This window comes from Tribolium castaneum, chromosome 4, assembly GCF_031307605.1.
Source record: "Tribolium castaneum strain GA2 chromosome 4, icTriCast1.1, whole genome shotgun sequence".
Lineage (NCBI taxonomy): Eukaryota > Metazoa > Arthropoda > Insecta > Coleoptera > Tenebrionidae > Tribolium > Tribolium castaneum.
The window spans coordinates 5594528-5616703 of NC_087397.1; the positions used below are offsets into that span (position 1 = coordinate 5594528).

Sequence of the window (22176 nt, forward strand, 5' to 3'; positions counted from 1 at the left end):
GACACTTGTAGGTTTAATTTTTTTAATCTCATACATATCCCATACATTAATGCGTTTGAATATATTATTAACTTTATAACATTTTAAGCTAAAGGATCAGATTTTCTTGACTAGAAGCTATATTATGTTTTAAATATATAGATAATTTAAAGTGAAACTTGCACATAAAATTACAATATTTTCATTTAACGTAAGTATAAAGTGACGTCCTTTTGTAAAGCATATATTTCGGTACCAACCAAACGACAGTAATGTGCGTCCATAAATAAAAAGCAAACAAAGACGAATTGTGTCCAAATAAAGTGAGTTTGGTTCAATACAGAAATATATAAACTCAATCAAATGTCTCTCATTCTGTTATTATCACACACCAGATGTCGCTCAAAATTATCAAAATCCTCCAAAGGCATACTTCATTTAGCACCATCTTACATATATAGTTAACAATAAATCTTTATTGTGTACTAAGTACAAGCTCAAAATACCGAAATTTGTAGAACACGTTGAACAGTTTTTTGAGTTCAGCTCAGGTATCGAGATAAAATGGCCCCATCTACCATAATATCGCTATCTAGTCCAAACAAAACGTAGGGAGGTTTGTCACTATGTATGAGAATAAAATTGTGAGACACTAAACTGAACTCAAAAAATGGTGTAAGCACTAGTCATTCCACTCACACCTTACTCGTTAAGCTCCAGTAGGCCACAAAGGAAAAAACTGGTTGCGCAAAAATACAAATCAAATCTACGGCGTGAACTACCTATCTTTGGCAAACAATCGAACAAAGCATGTGTATAAAAATGCACAAACGGCCTCGATTCTCTCCACCGTCGTTAAATCTCTATAATCGAAAACCTAACGAAAAGTCTATGGGTATCACATCAGATATATAGTTTAATACATATAAAGCCAAAGAAATAATTACATAGCCGAAGCATTAACCGTAACTGAATTGTTGGAGTTTTCTATTAAAATATGAACGCCGCCGATGTGAGATTGTCTATGGCTCGAGTTAATGCAAACTATTTAATTATTTCTCGCATTCTAGAGCTATTGATGTTGATAGCTGACAAAATATTTTAAAATTATCTACTCTATAATTTAAATTTTGTTATACACACAAATTGACGTCTCTTTTCCGAAAAACCAGAACGTCAAAAAATTGGTGCATACTCGTGCACCTTGAACAACATTGAAATTTTCGGTCAATTATGTAAAATCCTAAATTTGTTTTTGTTCCAGTCTAAAATTTGGAAATTGCTCAAAAAAGCTAGTCTAGTTCTAGATGAAGTGTTGAAGACTGTGTTTATATTAACAATTAGATAATTTCCTTTTTTAATCAGAGGTAATAACAAGGAAGATGTAAGGTATAATATCTTGGCGAATTACAATATATGGACGTTTACTTTTGAGGATAAAATTTTGGCCTTTCCTTCTCTTCGAAATCTCATTCGTTGTGAAATCATTCTACTTATTGCTGGACTTGAATTTGGATTTGAATGATCGAATGTTGGTGGTTTAGAACTCCAAACGATAAGCAGAGCAGGATGTTTCGTGGTCTTGTAAGTTTATCGTGCAGCGGCTAGCCGAAGGTGAAAGATCTATCTTGTACTTAGTCAAGAGTTCCTCGTTTTCGGCCACCCAGTACCCCAGAATATCCGTATCATAAGTCGGGATGATCGTTACTTCTAAAAACTAAAAATGAACCAAAAAAGTTACAATTAACCACTCACCTAATTCCTTATCCTCCCAAGTTTGCTTAGCTTCCAAAAGCGCGTTATAAACCTCTCTACTGGGCTCGATCCCCGAAAACACATAATACCTCGCTCTCACACGCTTGAAAAAGTCAACATAGGAATAATAAGCATTTCCATGATGCGGCACATAAGTCAAATCAACATAAACAGGATTAAATTTCTTATTTCGGTATTTAGACGGCGACTCTGACCGTTTTTTATCATCGTTGAGTTTATTTTTCGCCGACACGTTCAGCGGCAATTTGCGCTCTTTCTTGGGGGTTCCCCTGTTGTCGTTCGGCGGTGCTGGGCTAGGCAGCCCTAGGGGCTTCCCCCAGGAATCAAACGCGTCTTTCTTGCTTTCGCTCGGTAAATCCCCCATAAAACTTGCGGTCATCACATCGCTAGCTCCATTTTTGTTAATCTGGTCCAGTTGGGTTTGGGTTTGTGGTTCAGGAGTGCTCGAAAATTTCGCTTTGGTTATTTCGTATAAATAACTCGAAGAATCCTCGCCGACCAAATCCTCGCCACGCGTCTGGCGGTGTTCCACCATTGCCTTTTCAAATTCTAACTCTGGTTCGTTCTCATCTGGGAGAGCGCCGTAGAAGGAGGTGTTCATGGGGTCCAGTTTAGTCCCTATTCTCTCGTCTTCAAAGTCGTACCTAGATGAAGACCTTGAGTGGGCCACTTGGGAAGTGACGCTCATGGGCGAGCCTGGGACATCGTCGTCTTCGTCGCTTTCAATTCGCTCGCTTTCTAGCAAATTTGGGGCTCGCGAGACCTGACCTGAAGAAATGTCGCTGTAAGTGGAAGCGCCGATTTCGAAATCGTCGCTTCCAGGGGTACAGCTTCTAAGTTCGCTGTCTTTAATTTGGGTTATTGAAGATTTAATTGGAGTTTTGGTTGCTTCCGGCTGGGGTGATATTTCTTTTACATTGGGACTAACAGGCACTGTGGGTGGAGTAGAGCTACCAGGGATATGTTTTTCGTGTTTCAGAGTTTCTTGTATTTCTTTCATTCGTTCGACTTCGGCTATATCGGGCGTCGACTTGCCGCTAAGATGCAATTCTTCTGTGGAGGTTTTGGCCGGAGTGAGAGAAGTTGTCGAAGGTCCAGCTATACTTTCTTCTTTTGTTGTTTTTGAGGGACTTTCTGTGGTTTTTGGTTCAATGGGTTTAGGGACTTCTTCTGTTTTCTTTGATTTACCATCAACATCGGTCCCAATTCCTGAATCAATACTGTCGACATCTTTATTCTCTGTTTTGTCGTCTGGTTGTTTAGGGTCTTCAGGACTGTCTGTTTTAGACACGTCGGAAATTTTCTCAGATGAACTTTCTTCAGAAGCCTTCAAAGTTATCTGAATATCTGACACAGATGCCTTCTTTTCAGTTTCTTGCACTCCCAAAGTTGTCTTGAGTTCGGGTTCAAGCTTTTGATCTTTTTCAGTTTCAGTCTTTTTCTCTGGAATGTTTGAGCTTTTCGCTTCTTCGGCAATCTTCAAATCAGTTTTTTCCTCCTTAATTTTCTTTTCAACATCTTTCAATTCTGGCTCTTTTGCCTTTTCTTCAATTTTTGTTTCAGGAGACGACTTTCCAGATCCTGCCGTTGAGATTGTGGTCTTCTCAAGCTTATCTTTTCCATCTGTTGTCAAAGCCGGTGATGATTTCCCCGATAATTCTTTATCAACCGGTTTCATCTGTTCAGGTGTTGATTTTCCTGACAATAAAGAGTCCTTGCTTTCGGCTCTTCCAGGCGAAAGTCCTCCCGACAACACCGGTGACGATTTTCCAGACAAACCTGGAGATGATTTTCCCGATAATAATGAGTCGTGGTCGACTTTCATAAGTTCGCTGTCTTTAATATCTGGAGTCGACTTTCCCGAACTTTCTTTGGCTAAGTCTGATGAAAGTGCAGGGGAAGCTTTTCCGGAAACTTGTTTCTCTTGATCGGTTTTCATTGGTTGGCTATCTTTGATATCAGGAGTTGACTTTCCTGAACTCTCTTTGGCTAAATCTGACGACAGTGCAGGGGAAGCTTTCCCGGAAAGTTGGTTTTCTTGCTGCACGATTTTTTCGCCTTCTGTCTTATCCGACTTTGACTCTTGATCGGCTTTCATTAATTCGCTATGTTTAACATCGGGCGTTGACTTTCCTGAACTCTCTTTGGATAATGCGGGGGAAACTTTCCCGGATAATTTTGTCGTTTCTTCACTAGCTTTCTTATCATCTTGTTTATCCGACTTCGACTCTTTCTCATCTTTTGAAGAAGGTTCGCATTTTTCAAAAACAACCGATTGGGACATTTGCGATACTTTACTGAAATTGTCTTCTATATCATGGGCTACTTTCTCCAACACCTTCTCTTCTCTTGCTTCTTCAGTCAGTGGTTGGTACTTTTCAAACACAATGGACTGCGCCATATCTGTCACAGCGTTGTAATCCTCTTCAATCCCTTTCGCTGCCTTTTCCAAGATCTTTTCCTCCCTTTCTTCCTCATTCAAAGGCTTGTATTTTTCAAACACGATGGATTGTGACATATCACTAACAGTTTTGAATTCATCCTCGATATTTTTAGCAGCTTTTTCCAAAAATTCTTCTTGCTTTTGATGCTCTTCTTCGGGAGTTTTATCACACTTTTCAAAAATTACCGATTTTGCCATATCTGCAACCACTTCGTATTTCCTTTCAATGTCACCAGCTGCCTTCTCTAAAACTTCCTCTTTTTCTTCGGAATCGTGCTTGAAAATCGATGTTACAGCTTCTTTCGTTTCTTCAACAAACTCCTTTACTTCTGAAACTCCTTTTTCAACAATTGACTCAATTTCGCTCTCGATTTTGTGTGCTATACTTTCGCCTTGTTTGTCGTCTGTTGATGGTTTCTCTCGGTCAGCTGTCAACACGTCAACGACCATTTTTTCAACACTTTCAAGACCGTTGTATAAATCATATTTATTTTCTTCCTTTTTGTCCGACGCAGCAGCGAAGGGAGCTTCACTCACGGTACAGACAGTATCTTTCAAATCAGTTCCTACTTTAGTAATATCTTTATCAAGTTGCTCCAATTTTCCCATCACTGTGTCCTTTTTCTCTGCAAATGTTTCCTCAACCTCCTTCTTCGTTTCTGCAAGATTTTCTTTAATTTCATCTTGTTTCGTTTCAAGATCATTCAGTACTGATTCGACTTTGGTTTCAAGGTCCTTAATCTGTGACTCTGCCTTTGCAGCAATTTTATCTTTAGTTTCTTCTAAAACTTTTTTACTTTCATCAATCAGTTCTTTCGTTTCGGTTTTAGCTTCTTCTATTTCTTGTTTCACAGATTCAGTTTTTTGTTCAGCTTGTTTACTAACTTCTTTAATCTCAGCACTCACTTTATCTTTCACGTCTTCAAGTTCTTTCTTTGCTTCAGAAACTTTGGCTTCTACGTCTTTTGAAATTTTCGCTTCCACATCACTAATTACACCAATAGCGGTTGCTTTTTGCTCGATTAAAGTTTCTTTCACGTCCTGGATTTTCCCTTCAACTGATTCTTTGGTTTCTTTAATTTCTGTTTTACTCTTTTCTACCACATCCCCAGCGTTTTGAACGATTGCATCTTCAAGATCTTTTGCAGCCTCGAGTAACTCTTTCTTCTTTTCGACAAGTTTTTCTTCTACAACTTTAGCTTCGTCTTTCGCAGTTTCTAAAACACCAACAGTCTCTTTTGCTGTTGTTTCTTTAATGTCTTTGACCACGTGTTCAACTGCGTCTTTTTTCGTTGTTAAATCTTCTTTCATTTCTTCGACTTTTGTTTTAGTACTGTCTTTAACATCGTCTATTTCTTTATGGATGGTATCAATAACTTTGGTTGCATCATTTACTAGACTTTTGCCAATATCACCAATAATTCCCCCAAGAAATGATTTTGTCTCTTCCACTTCCTTTACTACATTTTCTACTTTAGATTCAACGTCTTCCTTAACAGTTTTGATTTTTTCTGCAGCAGTATCGTATGCCTTGTCTGCCTCGTGTTTAATTTCTTCCGCCACTTCTTTAATTTCTTCTTTTAAAATTTTCGCACTTTCCTCCAATTTGTCTTTTTCATCATTCGGTTTTATTTTGGAGTCTTCGATTTTAGTAATATCATTTTTAATATCGTCTTTCCCAAGAATTTCTTGAGTAGCATTTTCTTTAATATCGAGTATTTCATTCTTTTCTGTTGCTTTTTCTTCAGGTACTTCCTTTGGTTTAGTTTCAATGGATTCATGTGCTTGTTTTGTGCTTTCTAAAACATCGGTCTCACTTTTTGTTACGGTCTGTTCAACTTTTTCGTCTAATTTTGTTTCTTTCTTTTCCGTTATTGGTTCATCTTTGGTTTTATCTACTACTACGTCTTTACTATCACTGCCATTATCAGGCTTATCGATCACAGACTGAAAGTCTTTAATATCTTTAATCTCATCTTTGATAAGTTTATTCGCGTCTTGCACTGATTTTATGATAACCGTTCCGTCCGAAAAAGTATCAGCAATCGACGATTTTTGCGACTGTTTTTGCGACTGAACGTCGGGCGAAGAACGACCTGAACTTTCCGAACTTCTCGAAAACGTAATAGTGCCAGGCGGACAAATTTCAATTTCTTCACCTCCATCTTCACTGGAAGCTGTTACCAACATTCTATGAACGGTGCCAGCATCAGCGTCCTGCTCTTCTTTAATTTCTTCATCTTTTGGTTGGGCTTGTTTAATATCGGAAATGATTTTCGAGGTAGCCTCCATTAATTCGTTCGAATCTTTAATCATTTTACTAACTTTGGTTTCCTGAATTTCTTGTTCTTCATGAATTGGAGCAATTTTTCTTTCCTCTTCAATGAAATAACTACTGCTAGTTTTTGGACAAATCGGTTCGGATTTTATTGTTTTGGCTTCATCGGTGACGGGAGATTCAACAGTCGTTATGTGAGTTTCTCGTAATTCTGTAGTGTAAGTCTTGTAGGGTATAGTGAAGGGAATTTTTCCCTCAAACTCCTCTAAGGGCGCATCGGATTTTAAAACTTCTGCAACGCTGGCAACTATTTTTGCAACGTCTTCTTCTCGCTCTTTGGGCGATTTTTGGCCTAAAGCCAACTTGTCCTCAAGTATTTTATGATCCTCAGTCATTGGCGATTCTGGCAAGGAATCAGTTGTTATAATCACGGGCTCTGCGTGTTGTGGCTCCTCGACTGTATGGGTGATAACTTCACTAACTGCCTTAATGTGTTGTTCTTCCACTTCGTCTTTGAGTTTTTGGAGTTTCTCATCAAGTTTTTCAATCATTTTTACGTCTTCTTTGACAGTTTGGACTTCTTCTTTTGCGGGTTGAACAATTTTTTCTTCTGTTTTCTTAACTTCTGTCTCAACAGTTTCGACAGCGTCACTTTTGAGTTGTTGAAGTTTTTCGTCAATTTTGTGAATTGTTGTTACGTCTTCTTTTAATTTTTCCTTCTCACTGGGTTTATCAACAACAACGTCGTGTTTGGGGACTTCAGGAAGTTTCTGTAATTCATCCTTTTCTTCGGGTTTTGTCTCATCTTTTCGTTTATCAAGCTGTTTTTTATTTTCAACAGGTTTTTCTTCTTTTTTAATTTTTTCGTCTTTCTTCACTTCTGTGACAACAGGTGGTGGTACCTTTTCTTTTTCTTCCTCTTTCTTCTGCTCCAATTCATGTTCATCCGTATCCTTTTCTTCGTCCGGAGATTTCGATAATTCCTTCTTATTTAAGTCTTCCGATATCACATTTGCTTTATCATCTTTAGTTTCGGCTTCTTTTTTATTATCTACGTCAGTCTTTTCTTTATCTACAGCCTCGTTTGTCTTTTTGTCATCTTCAACTTTCTTTTCGGAGTCAGGTTTACCGTCCTTTTCTTCTTTCTTCCCTTCATCACTGTCTTGTTTACCATCCGCTCCGTACTCATCAAAATGATCAAACTCAACTTCTTCATGGACAGGTAAATCAGCGACTTCGTCTGGTGTTTTAACAATATCTCGAATGTGAGACTGTTTGTCCAATCGAATTCCAACAACTGGTGGCAATTTTGGGGCCGAATCGAGCGTTTTCGGCGGTAGTTTTATCTCAGGAACATCTTTTTCCTTAGTATCTTCTTTTACGTGCTTTTCTTCAATTATCTGATCGCCGTTATCTTCCTTAATTTCATCGAGTGGCATTCTTTCATCTTCGGGTAACGTGGGTGCGGTTGTAGTCGCCCCGGACTCGATATTAGCTGAGCCTTTCTCGTCAGGTTGCGATTCTTGAGCAACTTCTTTATTTTCATTATCATTGTCTTTCTTATCAGTGGAAACGTCAATTTTATCCTCGGGACTAGTAACAGACGCTTCTTTCGAAGCCTCAATAGTTTCTTCCTTCGCCTTGACGATATCACTAGCAGACGTGATGATTTTTTGGACTTCGTCCTGAATCTCAGTTCGTTTCTCCTCGATCTCGACGTCCTTTTCACCACTCCTCTGCTTCTCCGATTCTTCACTGTCACGGGCAATTTTCTGAGTTTCTTCCTCCTTGTTTGCGTCGGCTACTTCCGGTACAATTTCAGTCTTTTCAATTATCAAATACTCCTCACTTTCTAACTTATCATCAAGAGATATATCTTTGACTTTGCGAAAATCTGACGATTTTTCTTCCTGCAGCTCGCTTTTCCGAAACACTGCTTCAATTTCCTTCACCGCTTCTTGTTCTTCTTGCAAGTCGGCTAGTTCTTGTGCTTTGAGATTCTGGAGTTCGTCTGTGGTCAGCTTTGATATGTCTTTTTTGAGAATGCTGTCCTGATCCGCGGACGGAGTACTAACAGTACTGGAGTCTGTGGTTCCTTCCTTGTCCAGTTTGCCTTTCCTTGATATACTGTCAGGTTTTTGCACACCGTTAACTTTTTTCTGCGGACTTGCCGATAATTTGGAGATGTCCTTTGGCCGTCTGGAGATCGGTTTGCGTTCAGTTTTGGGTTCTTTTTTCTCGACGGGTGGTTTTGGCGGCGGTTCTCGTTTCGGTGCTGATTTAATTTTGGATTCTACCACTTTCCGGTTATTTTCGTCTTTGGCGCTTTTCGCGGGAGTGGCAGTGGGGGAAGCTTTGGGTTTAGGTTTGGGTTCTCCGTTGACTTGCTTTTTGGGAGTTGTTGGTGATGGTTTCTTCTCCACGTTTTTGATTTTTCTTTGTTGCGATTCGCTCCGAGCTTTGGGTTTGAGTTCGGTTTTGGGTTTGGGCTTGGGCTTGTCTCCATTTTCGATGATTTTTTTTGTTTTCGTGATACTTTTGTCGCTCTCTGTGGAGTCTGACTTTTTGACGGGTTGGCCTTTTTCGGGTGCTACTCCGTTTATTTCTCCGTTTTTCAGTTCGGAGTCGATGTTGTCTGGTTTTGGGGGTTTCTTGTTATCGACTGGTATTTTCTTTTCGGGTTTTTCCGATTGGATGATTCTTTCAATCATGGATTGTTTGGTCTTGATGATGGATGTTGGAGCGAGGGATTTTTCTGAACACACTGGATGTTTAATAAATTCTAAGCTCTTGAGGCGGTCTAGACCTTCGAAGATTTTGTTTTGTGGGCTACTGCCGGGGAATAGGATTCTGGTGATTGTGTCTTCTGGATTAGCTGGTTGCCAGACTAGAAGGGCGCAAATCGAGACGAGATTTTGAAGAGGAAAGACAAAATCTTTGTTTACTTTTGGATTGGCAAATAATTTTTGGTCATTATTGTTCCATTTCTGTAGGAACTCTCTGACTTCTTTGGAGTCTTTGGCAGGACTTAAAACGTACATATCTAAAGTACCGTGACCTACTTTATGGTATAAATTGATGGGCTCGGAATCACGATAGCAAACCTGAGGAGTGAGGCTTAAGTGCCTCAGGTTAGATACAATATCTTGACCTTCGTCCAATAAATTTATTAAAAGGGGATCTTTGTCTTTGTCCCCGTCTGGACTAAGGATGGCTTTTCTTTCCTGTATGTTGCAAAAGAAATGTCCGATTTGTGGATAAACGGCGTTTTGTTTTTTCCTTTTTAAAACAGCACTAATACCATTTACGTTACTATTGTTCAGTCTCGTGAGTAACACAGCATCTAATCTATCCAGATGTCTGACGAAATCCCAAAAACAGGCCTTCCTCGAGAAGCCTCCATCTAGGAGCATGTTGAAGCCGTTGATTCCGAACAAAGCAGCATCGCCCTGTCCCCCAGGAAAAACATAGAGCGTAGGACGCGAAAACCGAATATTCCCAACGACATCCGAACTTTCCAAAACGCTCTCTATCTCAGCAGGAACAAGGAACGGTTCTAAATAATTAATAAAGCTGCTGATGGATGGCGATCCCGTCGTAAGGACGTCATTAGGGTTCACACGAACTTTGCACCCTTTCGTAAACGGATCTTTAGGCAACCGAGTCCAATCACCTTCTGGGGCACAGTGGATGTCGAGAGAAATGCCGTTCTCATAGGCACGTATCACTCGCAGCACTTCGATCTCCTGAAAAGCCTCGGAAAAGTCGGCCAAGGAAAACGTACCGTCCTAAAAACGCCAAGTTATTCGAGCATTTTTTCAACAGGTGTACCAGCAATACCTGCAATACCCAAGAACCGTTATTTGCAAACGTATATCCGGCGTGAATAATGTGGCGATGTCGTGTGAAACTACTTAGCAAGTTCCTCACGCATTGCGCCAATGTGCTCACCACCGGGTGAATCAGAATTTCCGTCACCAAATTTTCGGATGCAAACTGGATGAGGCGCTCGCCTGGAAACAAGTTTAAGAATCAATAACCCTCAGGAGGACAACCCGAATATATTTCAAGGAAAAGCATTTTTCTCTCATTCAATTGGGAAACCCATTTTTCGTTCTGGTGACCTTTCCGGGCCGAACACCGCAAAAATGAAACGACCATGGGAGATGGAAAACGCGCTCAAACGGAATTATTTGTTATTACACCTTTTATTTTTTTTTGTCTTGTTGAATTAGGTGCATTATGGTGCAACTAAGTTTGCCCTAGCTATCGCGGCAAACTTTTTTCATATTTCTCCCCTTAAGAAAGCCATTTTCGCGCGATAACAACTTGGGGAATAAAAGCCCTTTACAATGCTCGAAAATCCGAAAACTACGCCAATAAATCATCGATATTTGTGTGTTGGCAGAGCTTAACACAATTAACACAGGCCCATTTGCCGTTTTGTTTTATGCCACGATAAAAACATAACTGCTAATAGCTTTATGTCGGAATATCACAAAGCAGATTTTATGTGTGGATCGATACTCTCTCGAGCAATTTTTCTCAATCACTTGTGACAATAGATGTATGAAGAAATTGTATTTGATATAGGCCTGAAAGGGCTAACAATGCCGAGTTCTTATCACCTTCCTGCTAGATTACTCTGAAATGCTACAATGGCAGGTTTCGGCACTCCGAAACAAGAAAAGCCGTAAAAGATAAGAGAGAGCCACTTGAAGAAACGAGTACAATACAAATTGCTGCTGACGCTTCATAACGTGACAGTTTCAAGGTAATTACGGCTAAATGAGGTAAATCGATGAGTTGGTTTTGATTTTTTGAGCTTTATTCCAACAAAGGTAAACACACGGTCCATTTGTCACAAACACAAAAAGGAGATGTTTCAGGCAGTTGAGTCGCTTTGTATGTACTGTGTTGACTTTCCCTCGGTAATATTTGATCCTTTAAAGCGCCAACAAAAGGAAGAAAAACAAAAGTTTCGGATTCTAGGCGAACAGCCAAGTCAAATATTAATAAAGAAAGCAGAAATATTTGCTAAATTCGAACGCCGAGTTATTACTTAATCATGAATCTGGAAACTTCTCAATGCCAAATTAGGGACGGAAAAAAAATTGTCCCCTTTCAATCAACCCTCTCATTTATTCATTTCATTCCGTTTCAAATAGCCTGGCATTAAAATGTTGCCTTTTTTAATCCAAAATGGTCTAATTAGGGTCTGTTAATAACGACTCTCATTTCCCTCTTCCAAAACATTAGGATTTTCAAGACAAAACGAGCAAAATTGCGTTATCTTCCTCTCCGCGCGATAAATTCGAAATCCGCTCTTTACGACCGTAAATAACTTGAAGGAAAGGTCCGCATAAGTGTCAAAAAATGTATGATTGAAACATTGAAGCAGTTTTACGAGTATTTATGCCGTAATCTAGAAAAGTGCTTGTTGCTTACCATATCTGGCTTCCTCTCCTTCGAGAGCTTGTTCGGTTATTATAGCTAACTCCTTTTCTAGATCGACGAGGCAGTCGTTTACGTCCCAAGACAGTAATCCTGGAACAGGAAAAATAATTCGGTTAAATTATGGAATTCGGCGGAATGATCGTAAAAGTCGCCCTTAAACCAACATCTAATTACATAAATAATTTTCCAAGATAACTAAATCGTCCCCATTGTGTAAATGCGGTTTCGGCTCTAATTAAATTCGAGCCAAGCTAATGGAAAATTTAAATATCAGGAATCTTGAAAGGAAGTAAGTGCATGTGACAGACAAACACAATTTTGTAAAGATCCTTTCTGTTTAAAAGGAAGCTTTTTGTGTGCTGGCCTTATTCCTTGAACTTTAACATTTGAAAGGAAATGCGCTCACATGAAGGGAAGAGTTAGATCAAAACACTAAGATTGATGGAGATTGGGGATATTTTCCGATTCGACCAATCAAATGTCCCCATTTATTACCATCAGGCAAAAATTGCCAAGTTTTACGCCCAAAATCGGGTTACACTTAACTATTCATATCAAGTGTGTGCTTTCATGTAAGCTACATTAATGCTCAACTAATATGCAAATGGGCTCTTCTGTTATCGCTAGAATTAGCAAATCTCTTTAGTCGGCAATTCGCTGAGTGAGTGGTAAAGTTGGCGGAAAAGTCGGAATCAAGCGATTTAAATGTATTCACCTGCAACATTTTTCTCTGGAGCTTCGTTTCCAATTGAAAAAAGTCATGAAACATTTAAGCCCAGCGAACGCGAGCTGTAATTTATTAACTCGATTACACATCGCCATCAAATATTCATCACGATGTGCACAAAACACGCACAATTTCGATAAATTTCAATTCTGGATATTTTTCACATTGCCGCTGTCAATAAAAGGAATTGATATTCTCGACCTTATTTACAAGGCTTTATTAATGCAGCGATCGATTTCACCACCAAGTAAAAAATATTTTCTCTTGTTGATGAAAATCCAGAGATTTTCCTGGGAGAATAATTGAGATTTTATCGCCACATTACAATGGATGAAGAAAAACCGACGCACACTTCCAAAAGAAAATATTTCAAACTTTCCGCTTTATTGGAAAATATATGGCGCGTCTAGAGGAGAAGTTCACAAATTGTGTGAGGCGTTTTGGATTATTTTCGGCCAATATAGAATTAAACAGTATCGATCGCTTGGCGAATTTTTGCACTGATAAACTGCTCGCACCGAATCTCATTGCCCTGGGGGCAAGTACTAATTAAGTACATGATTACCAGCGCAACCAAATTAGTTAAAGTTTACAAGATTTTAATTGAATATTATTACAAGGGTTTTCGCCGGCGGAGTGGCCATTAAGCATTGGATTTTGCGTTTCAGGTAAATTGCCCACTTGAAACTGTAAAAACGTAACAAATCACATAATTTGAATGTGACCTTTAAACTAGTGCCATTGAGTAAAATCCGCTTTTCCGCACCAAATTGCGAAATTTATAATCACTGTGAGATTCCTTGCAAGAGGGTAAATCCCCTCGAACTCATTAAAAATGTAAGGCACGAAAAGTAATACCTTCGGCGAAATTAGGGTTTTGTAATAAAGAGCACCAATTTCCAGATTAATTTAATACTCCCCGACTCTTGAAAATAGTTTTTTTTTCGTTTTGGTCTGCTTTATAATTAGAACAATGAATTCAATTTCAGCGGTCTAGACAGCTCATAAAAAATCTATCTAGTCGGAACGGACAAAAATAGAAAAACTTCTTAAACATTTCCTGCGACCGTACAATTTCCGGTAATTTGCTTTGAAGCGAGTTGTGCATACACCCAATTCCGGGGGTTAGGCCCGGAAAACTAACTTCGCAACCTACGACCACGTATCACACCGCAGATCAGCTGCTTCAACATTAATTATTATCCCGCAGGAATGAACAGACACCGTGTATCATTAAATTCATAGATCAGCCGACCGGAAAAGCTAAAACTTTTCTAACCACTGATCAGATATTTAGTGAAAGAAACAATTAGGGGCAAAGTTGGAGTTGAAGAATAAAAATCAGATGAAGAGCAAAACTTTGATGCTTTGATTTAATTAAAAGCGATTATTTTTGTTCCCAAAGTCTCGAGATGAATCATATACGCTTTTGCTTTTAAGTAATAACTATTCAAATTATTTTTTGATTACTTAGGGTGGATCTTTATTATCGGCATTTGGTTCATGCAGTATTCATGATTTTAATAAAAGTTTGCCTTTACCGCAAGCTACAATACGTATTGATCTTTTTGAAATGTCAAAGAAATAATGGTCGAGTCCAGGATCGGACTCCAACTCAACCGAAAGAGAGACTAATAAATCACAAGTCTGCAAGCTTCGAGATAATTTTCCAAAAATTACCCACAAGCAAGCCAACTGATTGGAGAGATACGGCTTGTTTCAGCTTCATGGCCATATTTACCGCCTGTCTTATGAAAGCAAACACATTTCGAACCCCCAGGTGTCTTAATTTCATCGACTAAGGCGCGTGATTTAGGTGCAAGGAACGTGGTCGAAGCACCTGTATTGAACCATTTTTACCGTTTCTGATAGTTTTCATTAGCTTGATTGGTAATTAGCGGAAGCAGCCGAGCAAACACTAATGGATGTTTCTAACGGCAAAAAATCATTTTTCGAAACCGAAACCTTGAAGGATAAATTTAACTTGAACCCAACGTTGGAAATGTTAGGCTAGGTTGACACCCGTGCTGCTGGAAATAACTTCTTATTTATATCTTCTGGAAGACAAGTCGTGTTTAGACATGGAGGTATGTTTACTCCAAAGGGTGGAAACCAAGTTAATTATAAAATATACTGTCTTAATTGAACCGCATTCAAACCACGGTGGTCAATAATACCCTTGATTAGGGACCGAACTTTACCAAAATTCAAACTGAACTAGTGTCTTAATTTAATTTACTCCACGTGTTATCGCACCAGGCACGTGGACACTAATGAGTGCGGGTTTTTCTCTTTCTGAAGGCAAACCATACGTTGTTGACAGCTCGAAACCAGTTGCGAATATTTTCAACCCTTCTTCACGTAAACACAATAAGGGGAAGTCGTGCGTTACAAATAACAGACGCGATGTTATGAATGTTTAACTAGAGGATCCGTAATTGTAAAATATGTCTAGTTAGGCTAATTAAGTTAGCAAAGCGTTGAAACTAAACGGCAATATTTGCTCAATAATCAAATTGTTTGGACTGTTCCTCAAATTTATTTACATTCGGTGCCAGTTTAATAAAAGTTTTCGCGTTTTTACGTTAAAACCCGACAATAACATTCTCTTGTAATGATGACGTTCCAACATTACAACTGCAGATCGGCAGTAAATCCTCGAATTATGTCCTGCAGATGACAGTCCCGAAGATATCGTGCCAAATCAGATACTCATGTCCTGGTAAATTCATTACGTTATGACCTTACATTATACAACCCTCTTTTCAGAGGTTTCGGAGATTACGGAGGTAAATTTGACACCGGATCCTCGTCTGGTCCTTAGTCACTGTTAAGGCTTCGCCTGGCCTTGATTAACACTGTTTGGTTGTATTGTAAAACGATCAAATGTGCGATGCAGTAAATTCGATTTTAACAATTAATCAAGGGCCGGCTTTGTGAATTTCACATGCAAATTAAACAAAAAGGGTAATAAAAGATTCATTGTCTCTTTGGCTAATTCACAACATGTGCACATCCCAGAATATAGAGTTATCTCATCCGCGAGTGAAACAGTGAAATATTTACCCTTTCGGCGAATAATTTATTTGCTTTCGCCGGACTAACTGGAGAAAGAAGTGTTGCGATTATTACGAATTTATTTCACTCCTGATTTATACCCTTCTAATAAAACTTCCTGCATACGTGTACAAACTTAATTTAAAGACAGTTTGTGGTTTATTTTCCCGTTTTATTGATCCGAAATGGACGCCTTTTTAGCTCCACTAAAACAGCGGTAATGGCTTCTTTTGGGAAGCAGTTGAAAGGTCTGGAGCCATTAGAAAAAGGTGAAATAAGAAGCGCTAATTAATGGACTCGCGGATTTATATTAAGAGCTGTTTTACAGTGAGTGAACCCAACAATGGATGGGAGGAGCAGCTCCAGACGCATTTAAATACCAAGGAGTGCTTCAGATTTTGTAAACAGATTTTTAGTATTGTGTTATGTTAAACGTTTGAGATGTTCTCATTCGCAAACGGTCAAGTTTAGGCGAAATCGCGAATTGGTAAAAGCTGGAAACTTTGTAATACAGTTATGCCTATTAGCATAGTTTCACGATAAGTTGGAATTACTCCAGTTTATCAGATTCTGCATAATGGATTTTATGGGAAAAGTACGGATTATGTCTAGAGCTGGATAAGAGTTACTTGTAATTTTGTATTTTTGGTTGGGTGCGAGTGTCGTTTCCAATATAAATAACAAGCCTATCGGCCGTGAAATTCCGACCACCTCTATGCACCCAATTTTCCCGTCAAGTTATCCGTTTTCCATTTCACGCATCTCCTCCCAAATCCAGCGAGAATTTTCCGATTTTCCTTGACGGCTCATTTTGCCAGTGCCATTAGTCGCGTTTTCAGCCAATTAGTTAAGTCGTCTTGGAAAAAATCGTGTAATTTCAGCCCGGCAACCGTCGAGCAAAATTGCAAATTCGGGCTGAATTGCGTTCTATTGATCGAGAAAGTCTTGCGCCGTCGATGTGACCCTCGTCGACGCGCACCAGGTCACAGAATGGTGCGCACAACTTTTCGAATACGATTTTTTTGGGAAAAAGCAGCTGGTTTATGGGATTTGGCCAAGGAGGCCTTATCCGTCCGGAACAGACCAAAGTTTTTCTTAGCTGTATAATAGAGGGGATTTGGGAATTGCCGGGAATGTGAGGAAATCACAGACGTGGGGCTCAAATTGAATTATCGCAGGAGGGGCTTTCCAGGTTACGGCTTGTCTTAATGACGCGTGGACATCGATCGCGGCTTAACCCTTCCACGATGAAAAAAGAATAATTATATCGTTTGTAAGCATTTTGGATTTTTATGACACGGTGTGTCGTAAAACCGTCATTACGTTCTTGGCCATTGCTTGTAATATATCACTTGTATCAGCAACGCTTTCAGCCAAAAATTATTCATGTATGAACGTATCAGCAGCAATTGCCGTTTAGATTTTCCACACGGCTGATTATATCAATTTTACAAGCAATAAATAACCTTTAGAGACTTTTAGGCAAAAAATATCGGCTGGGTTAAAGCTATTACAAAATTTAAATTATTAACACGACCTACTGATCGATTCAAAATTTGCAAACGTGATAATAAAATAGAATTAAACTAACAATTGGATCATTTATCATGCGACAATTTTGCCAATATTGGAACACCATTTGCATTAAAGTTATCGACTGTTAAATAGAGTGGCTAATGCCCAACCCATATTTTACACTACTGATCCTAGGACAAAATTTATTATTCCGTGTTGCTGTGGGCCCAGAAAATAATTATTCAACTCCAAATAGATTGTTATTGAAACTGTTATAATAATATAATAATCAATAGTCGGCAAACACATCATTTGTAGAATTGTTGTTAAAGCACACAAAGGGCAACAATACTTTTACTCCGATAAATGAAGCGCATATCGATCGCTGACAAACCCCCAATAGCAATAAATTGGTAAAAAATGGGCCCCATTAGCAGAATTGCTTTATCGTTCGGCTAGTGACCCCCAAAAATGCGTCTGATTAGGCGTCTAGGGCAAAATAGAGACATTTCGAGTGTTGGGGTGCTATCATCCCTTGTGCACTTGTTTACACATCGGTTTTATCGCCGATATTTGAACAGCATTACCTCGAAGAACCGCCGCCGATTACACAATTATGCATAAGGCAAACTTTCCGCCGTAAACAAAATGAAAAAGGCTCGCGGCTGGAAAACTTGAATACGAAACCTCTGAAAAAGTTTAAACGTTCAATTATGCTGAATGGCGTTTTCCGCTCGGGGAAATCCCGACACATATGCACTGAATGTGTCTATTTTAATTAAACCTGGGTTTTTGCGACCAAATCTGGATAGGCTTGTAAAGGGTGAAATTTAGAAGGGTTTGAACGTGTCTTAATATTTCCCCTCTAACGGCCATTCGGGATAACAAATTGCAAGCGCGGAATGTAATGACATTCGGAACGAGCTCGTTGCCAATTCACAAAGAACGGTGAGATTACATACTTAGAGGAATGAGACCAATGAGAAGGAAATGTTTCACCACCCTTGAACAAGGGGACTGAGGCCTGATCCGATTTCGTGATAAACGACAAGTGCCAGCGAATTTGAACCTTGCCAAAATATTTATTTTCAATCAAACTGGACACTGATCGATATCTCACAATTAAATGAAACCTAGAAATTGCACAATCCGATTTTCTATTTATATGCACAATAAAATCACTGGTGATGGAAATTGCTTGTCAGCGCCCATCTGAAAATAAGCGAAACATCTTGAATGCGCGATTGAAATTAATATTCTGGGTGCATTTCTGCCTGAATTCTCCGAGGATTACGAAGAGCACGTAGCACTAACTTCAATCACTAGGTAATAGGTTCTTATCTTTGCAGTGTGCAAGTTTATTAGGAGCAAATTCCGAACATTTGAGACGGCTCACTTCCCATTTAAATTAATTTCAAGCCTAAGCGTAAATATTGTTCAACGCTTTAATTTTAAAAAAGATAAATATTGGCTTGCATTAAATTTTAATAAATCTTGGCGTCTAAAATAAGACATAAATTTTCTCAAGAGCGCGTTCATCCCCTTTATGATATACGGCATTCCTTTAGTACGTATTTGCTGGATAAAGTACAAGAAATTTCGTTATTAAAGCTAGTCACAGTGCGTACTAAATCTCATCTCGTGTTCTTCCAAGATAATCTATATTCCTGCCAGATTTATAAACATAATAGAATTACGTGTCTCAGACACTAGACATAATCTAGCGTTTAAATTTAATCTTGGTGGAGTTCAAACTCGTCTCCAGGTGGAGAACTCATGTTCTAGCATCCTCGTAAAAACGGTGACATTAATAGAAAATTATTTCGGTGTGACTAAACCGGGAAAAATTTTTACTCAAGGTTTGTTTAATATTTTGGCACACTTCCAGCGCTGTTTGTTTACAAAAGTCGGAAAAAATACAAGTGAGTAAGGCTCCCGAGACGAGAGATAAAACTTTTTGCATAATGGCATAGATGCGAGTTGAAATTTTCAGCCCCAACGTCAAAGAAATTCGCTGAAATGGCCATAATATATTCATATTCAATTCACACTAAAGAGCTCAATGAAACACAAAGGCGCATTTTGAATACGTTGAAATATATCGATTTTCCCGTAAAATCACGGTTTTTGGACTGTTTCGCCTACTTGCGTGTCCGCTTGAATCATCATTGTGGTCGTAAATTAAAACCCTCACTTATAAAATCGATTGAATTTTTCTCGCAGCATTTTTACCTTGATACAATTTGCTTGCTCAAGATAAGATACGATTTACGATCGCTTTGTGCAAACTGCATTTATGTGTACACGCCAAAATTTTTCAATTTTTTAATGGGAGTTAAATAAAAGTGTGACATGTGCACATGCACGTGCATTCTAAAATTATCCCATGATTCTGGGCTTGATTCATTTTTTCGAAAATTAATTTTGTGTGAATGCCTTGCGCAACATGACATTACAAAATCCTTTTGACAGAAAGGATCACTTGCGCATGTCCTAGGGTAAAAATCGAACGCTACTATTGAAAAAATTCTAATTAAGGATTGTTGCCAATGACAGGAATTTCAGCCACCGAGGGAGGTAAAAAAATTCTTGATTAATTACGGTTTATTTCAAAGTATACGCTCGTTTGACCCACACATTTACAGTTTCATTGTAAACTTAATGCGAGACGTGTTAAAAATTCAAAAACTGTAGTGAATAATTGGGTGCTGGACGGTTCAGAGGGTGAGTCGATTCCTGCAAAGCCGCTCACCTTTGGCCACCCTCTGGAGGATGATGTCCTTGTGTTCGTTGCAGTGCGGCTCCCCGATGACGATGAGGAGGTAACACCCGGTGAGGGGGCTCGGGGGCGGCGGCCCCCCTTTGTCCCCCTCGGACACCCCATTCACAGCCTCCATCCGTCTAACCCTGTACTCCTCACAGCCCCAATAGTTTGTGTAATAGTAAATCGACCTCTTAGGGTCAGGTCACACTGTGCTCCGGAACGCACCGGAGGATAGACGACTCGCGAATGCCGGCCGGCTGTGCGCTATGCAGTAGCAGGAAAGCCTCCCACCCCCCCTGCCAGACAACACCCCCACTCAGCTGACTCGGGGTGCGATGTGGGACAGACGAAGCTTTCACAGGAGGGGACCCAAAGCTCAACTGCCCTAATTTAGGCACGTAGGACCCGAAAAGCGCACCGAATAAACGACCTCTCGCCAAAGCACCTAAACCTCAGCAGGAAATTTTCGAGCTCCTGCAAGGACCTAATCGACACATATGGACCTAGTCCTTGAATGCGAAAGCTCCACCAACTGATAAGTTTATCACAAATACTCAAATTTGTATAGTCCTTTAATCGGAGGACTTAAAAGCTCCAGTTTTGACAGCATAATTGACTGGTCTCGGATTTATTTTGGACGGGACCAGTTTAAAACTAAATAAAAAACTTTCCCGACTACCCAACAATGATTTAAACATCAAAGACGTTTTAGACTTTACAAAACGTAATCCCCCTGTGAGCCATTAAAAATGGGTCTTACAAACAACCTGACTTAAATTGCTCCATTAATTAGTCAACTATAATAAATTAATTTAGCACACCGAGTAAACGACCGCTCACAAAAGCGTCTAAAGCTCAGCAGGAAATTTTCAAGTTTTTTGAGAAGACAACCCACATTCAGCAGGACACTCATATTTGTTTAGTCCTTTAATCGCAGGAAGCAAAGGTTTGGCAAGGTCCAGCAGGAATGCAGCAATTTAAAACTAACTGAAAACCTTGCCTGGTTACCCTACTGTAAAGATTTAAACATCAAAGACGTTTTAGAGTTTACAAAACTCAATGCTCCCTTTGAGCCATTAAAAAATTGTTCTTGCTAACAACCTGGCTTAAATTGCTCCATTAATTAGTAAAGTTATAATAAATTAATTTAAGTAATTTGCAACAGTAGTTGACTCATTACTCGTGCATGAAATAATTTAAACTACATATTCTATTACAATGAAACAAAATTGTACAGTTAGTAGTGTGGTGATAATGAGTTTCTCATGTTAACTAGTGAATACTAAAAGTCTGTTATTAGTCCAATTTAAATTGTTACAGACGCTAAACCGAATTCATAAACGATGCTGTAATTAAAAAGTGGCAATCTGATGAGAAAAAGGATGAAGGATTTTCAATATACAGCTGATTGCAAGTTTGCTTTGAAAAGGAAATAACGTCGGATAATAAAAAAGGTTTTATTTTATTTGCCAACATTATTAGTTTGCTGTGGCCTTTTATTTTTCAATTCGCTTTTGAGGCATATTCTAGCAAGTCTATTAAATTTTTAAAAGGGGATTTTCGAGAGCGGCTCGCCCCACATGTCACAGAAAGTTACTAAAACATGCATGAAGAAAATTAAATAACAGTTCCTGCAATATTCTACAGCATTGAAATAAATTTTTCTGTGAAGTAAAATATAGATTGGCAACGTGAAGTGCCAAGGAGAACTATTCAAGCTGAACATCCCATTTACTCGAGAAATAAGAAATTTTCAAGTACTTGTTCTTTATTGGGAAATAAATTGAAATTACAAAAATAATCTTTTGATCTTCAATTATAAATCACATGACTTGGAAAATATTTACCAACCAACCTACAGATGTGTTCGCTCTAAATGCGTCCTTTGATCAGTTTCCATTGGCTGTATTTATTTTTTGGAAGTAAACCATCTGAGACAGATGGACACAACGAGACAATCTTAAAATAAATTTAAAATGCAAACTAGTTGAATTCATTTAAAAAATAATAACTTCCGGTTAACTGTTATTCTGACGCGTTGTAGTAATTTTTTCCGGATTAAAGCACTTGGTTTCAATAATCGTACATTTCAAAGAACATTGATTGAAACTTTCCAATTTCATTAGAGCTTTAGGTGGCTTAATTGCTTCGACATAATTGATGAAAAGCTGAGTAAATCG

The 22176-nt window shown here is 38.9% G+C and overlaps 1 protein-coding gene across 1 annotated transcript; it reads right to left on the reverse strand.

The window, feature by feature from the left end:
* Positions 1-5: 5 nt before the first annotated feature.
* LOC661669 (microtubule-associated protein futsch) lies at positions 6-20259 on the reverse strand. Its single transcript, XM_008202875.3, has 5 exons — positions 19985-20259; positions 11925-12023; positions 10317-10489; positions 1735-10264; positions 6-1689 (listed from the first exon to the last, which is right to left on the reverse strand). Exons 1-5 carry the CDS (start codon positions 20127-20129, stop codon positions 1520-1522), a joined length of 9117 nt encoding a protein of 3038 aa, XP_008201097.2. The 5' UTR covers positions 20130-20259; the 3' UTR covers positions 6-1519.
* Between the last annotated feature and the right edge of the window lie 1917 nt (positions 20260-22176).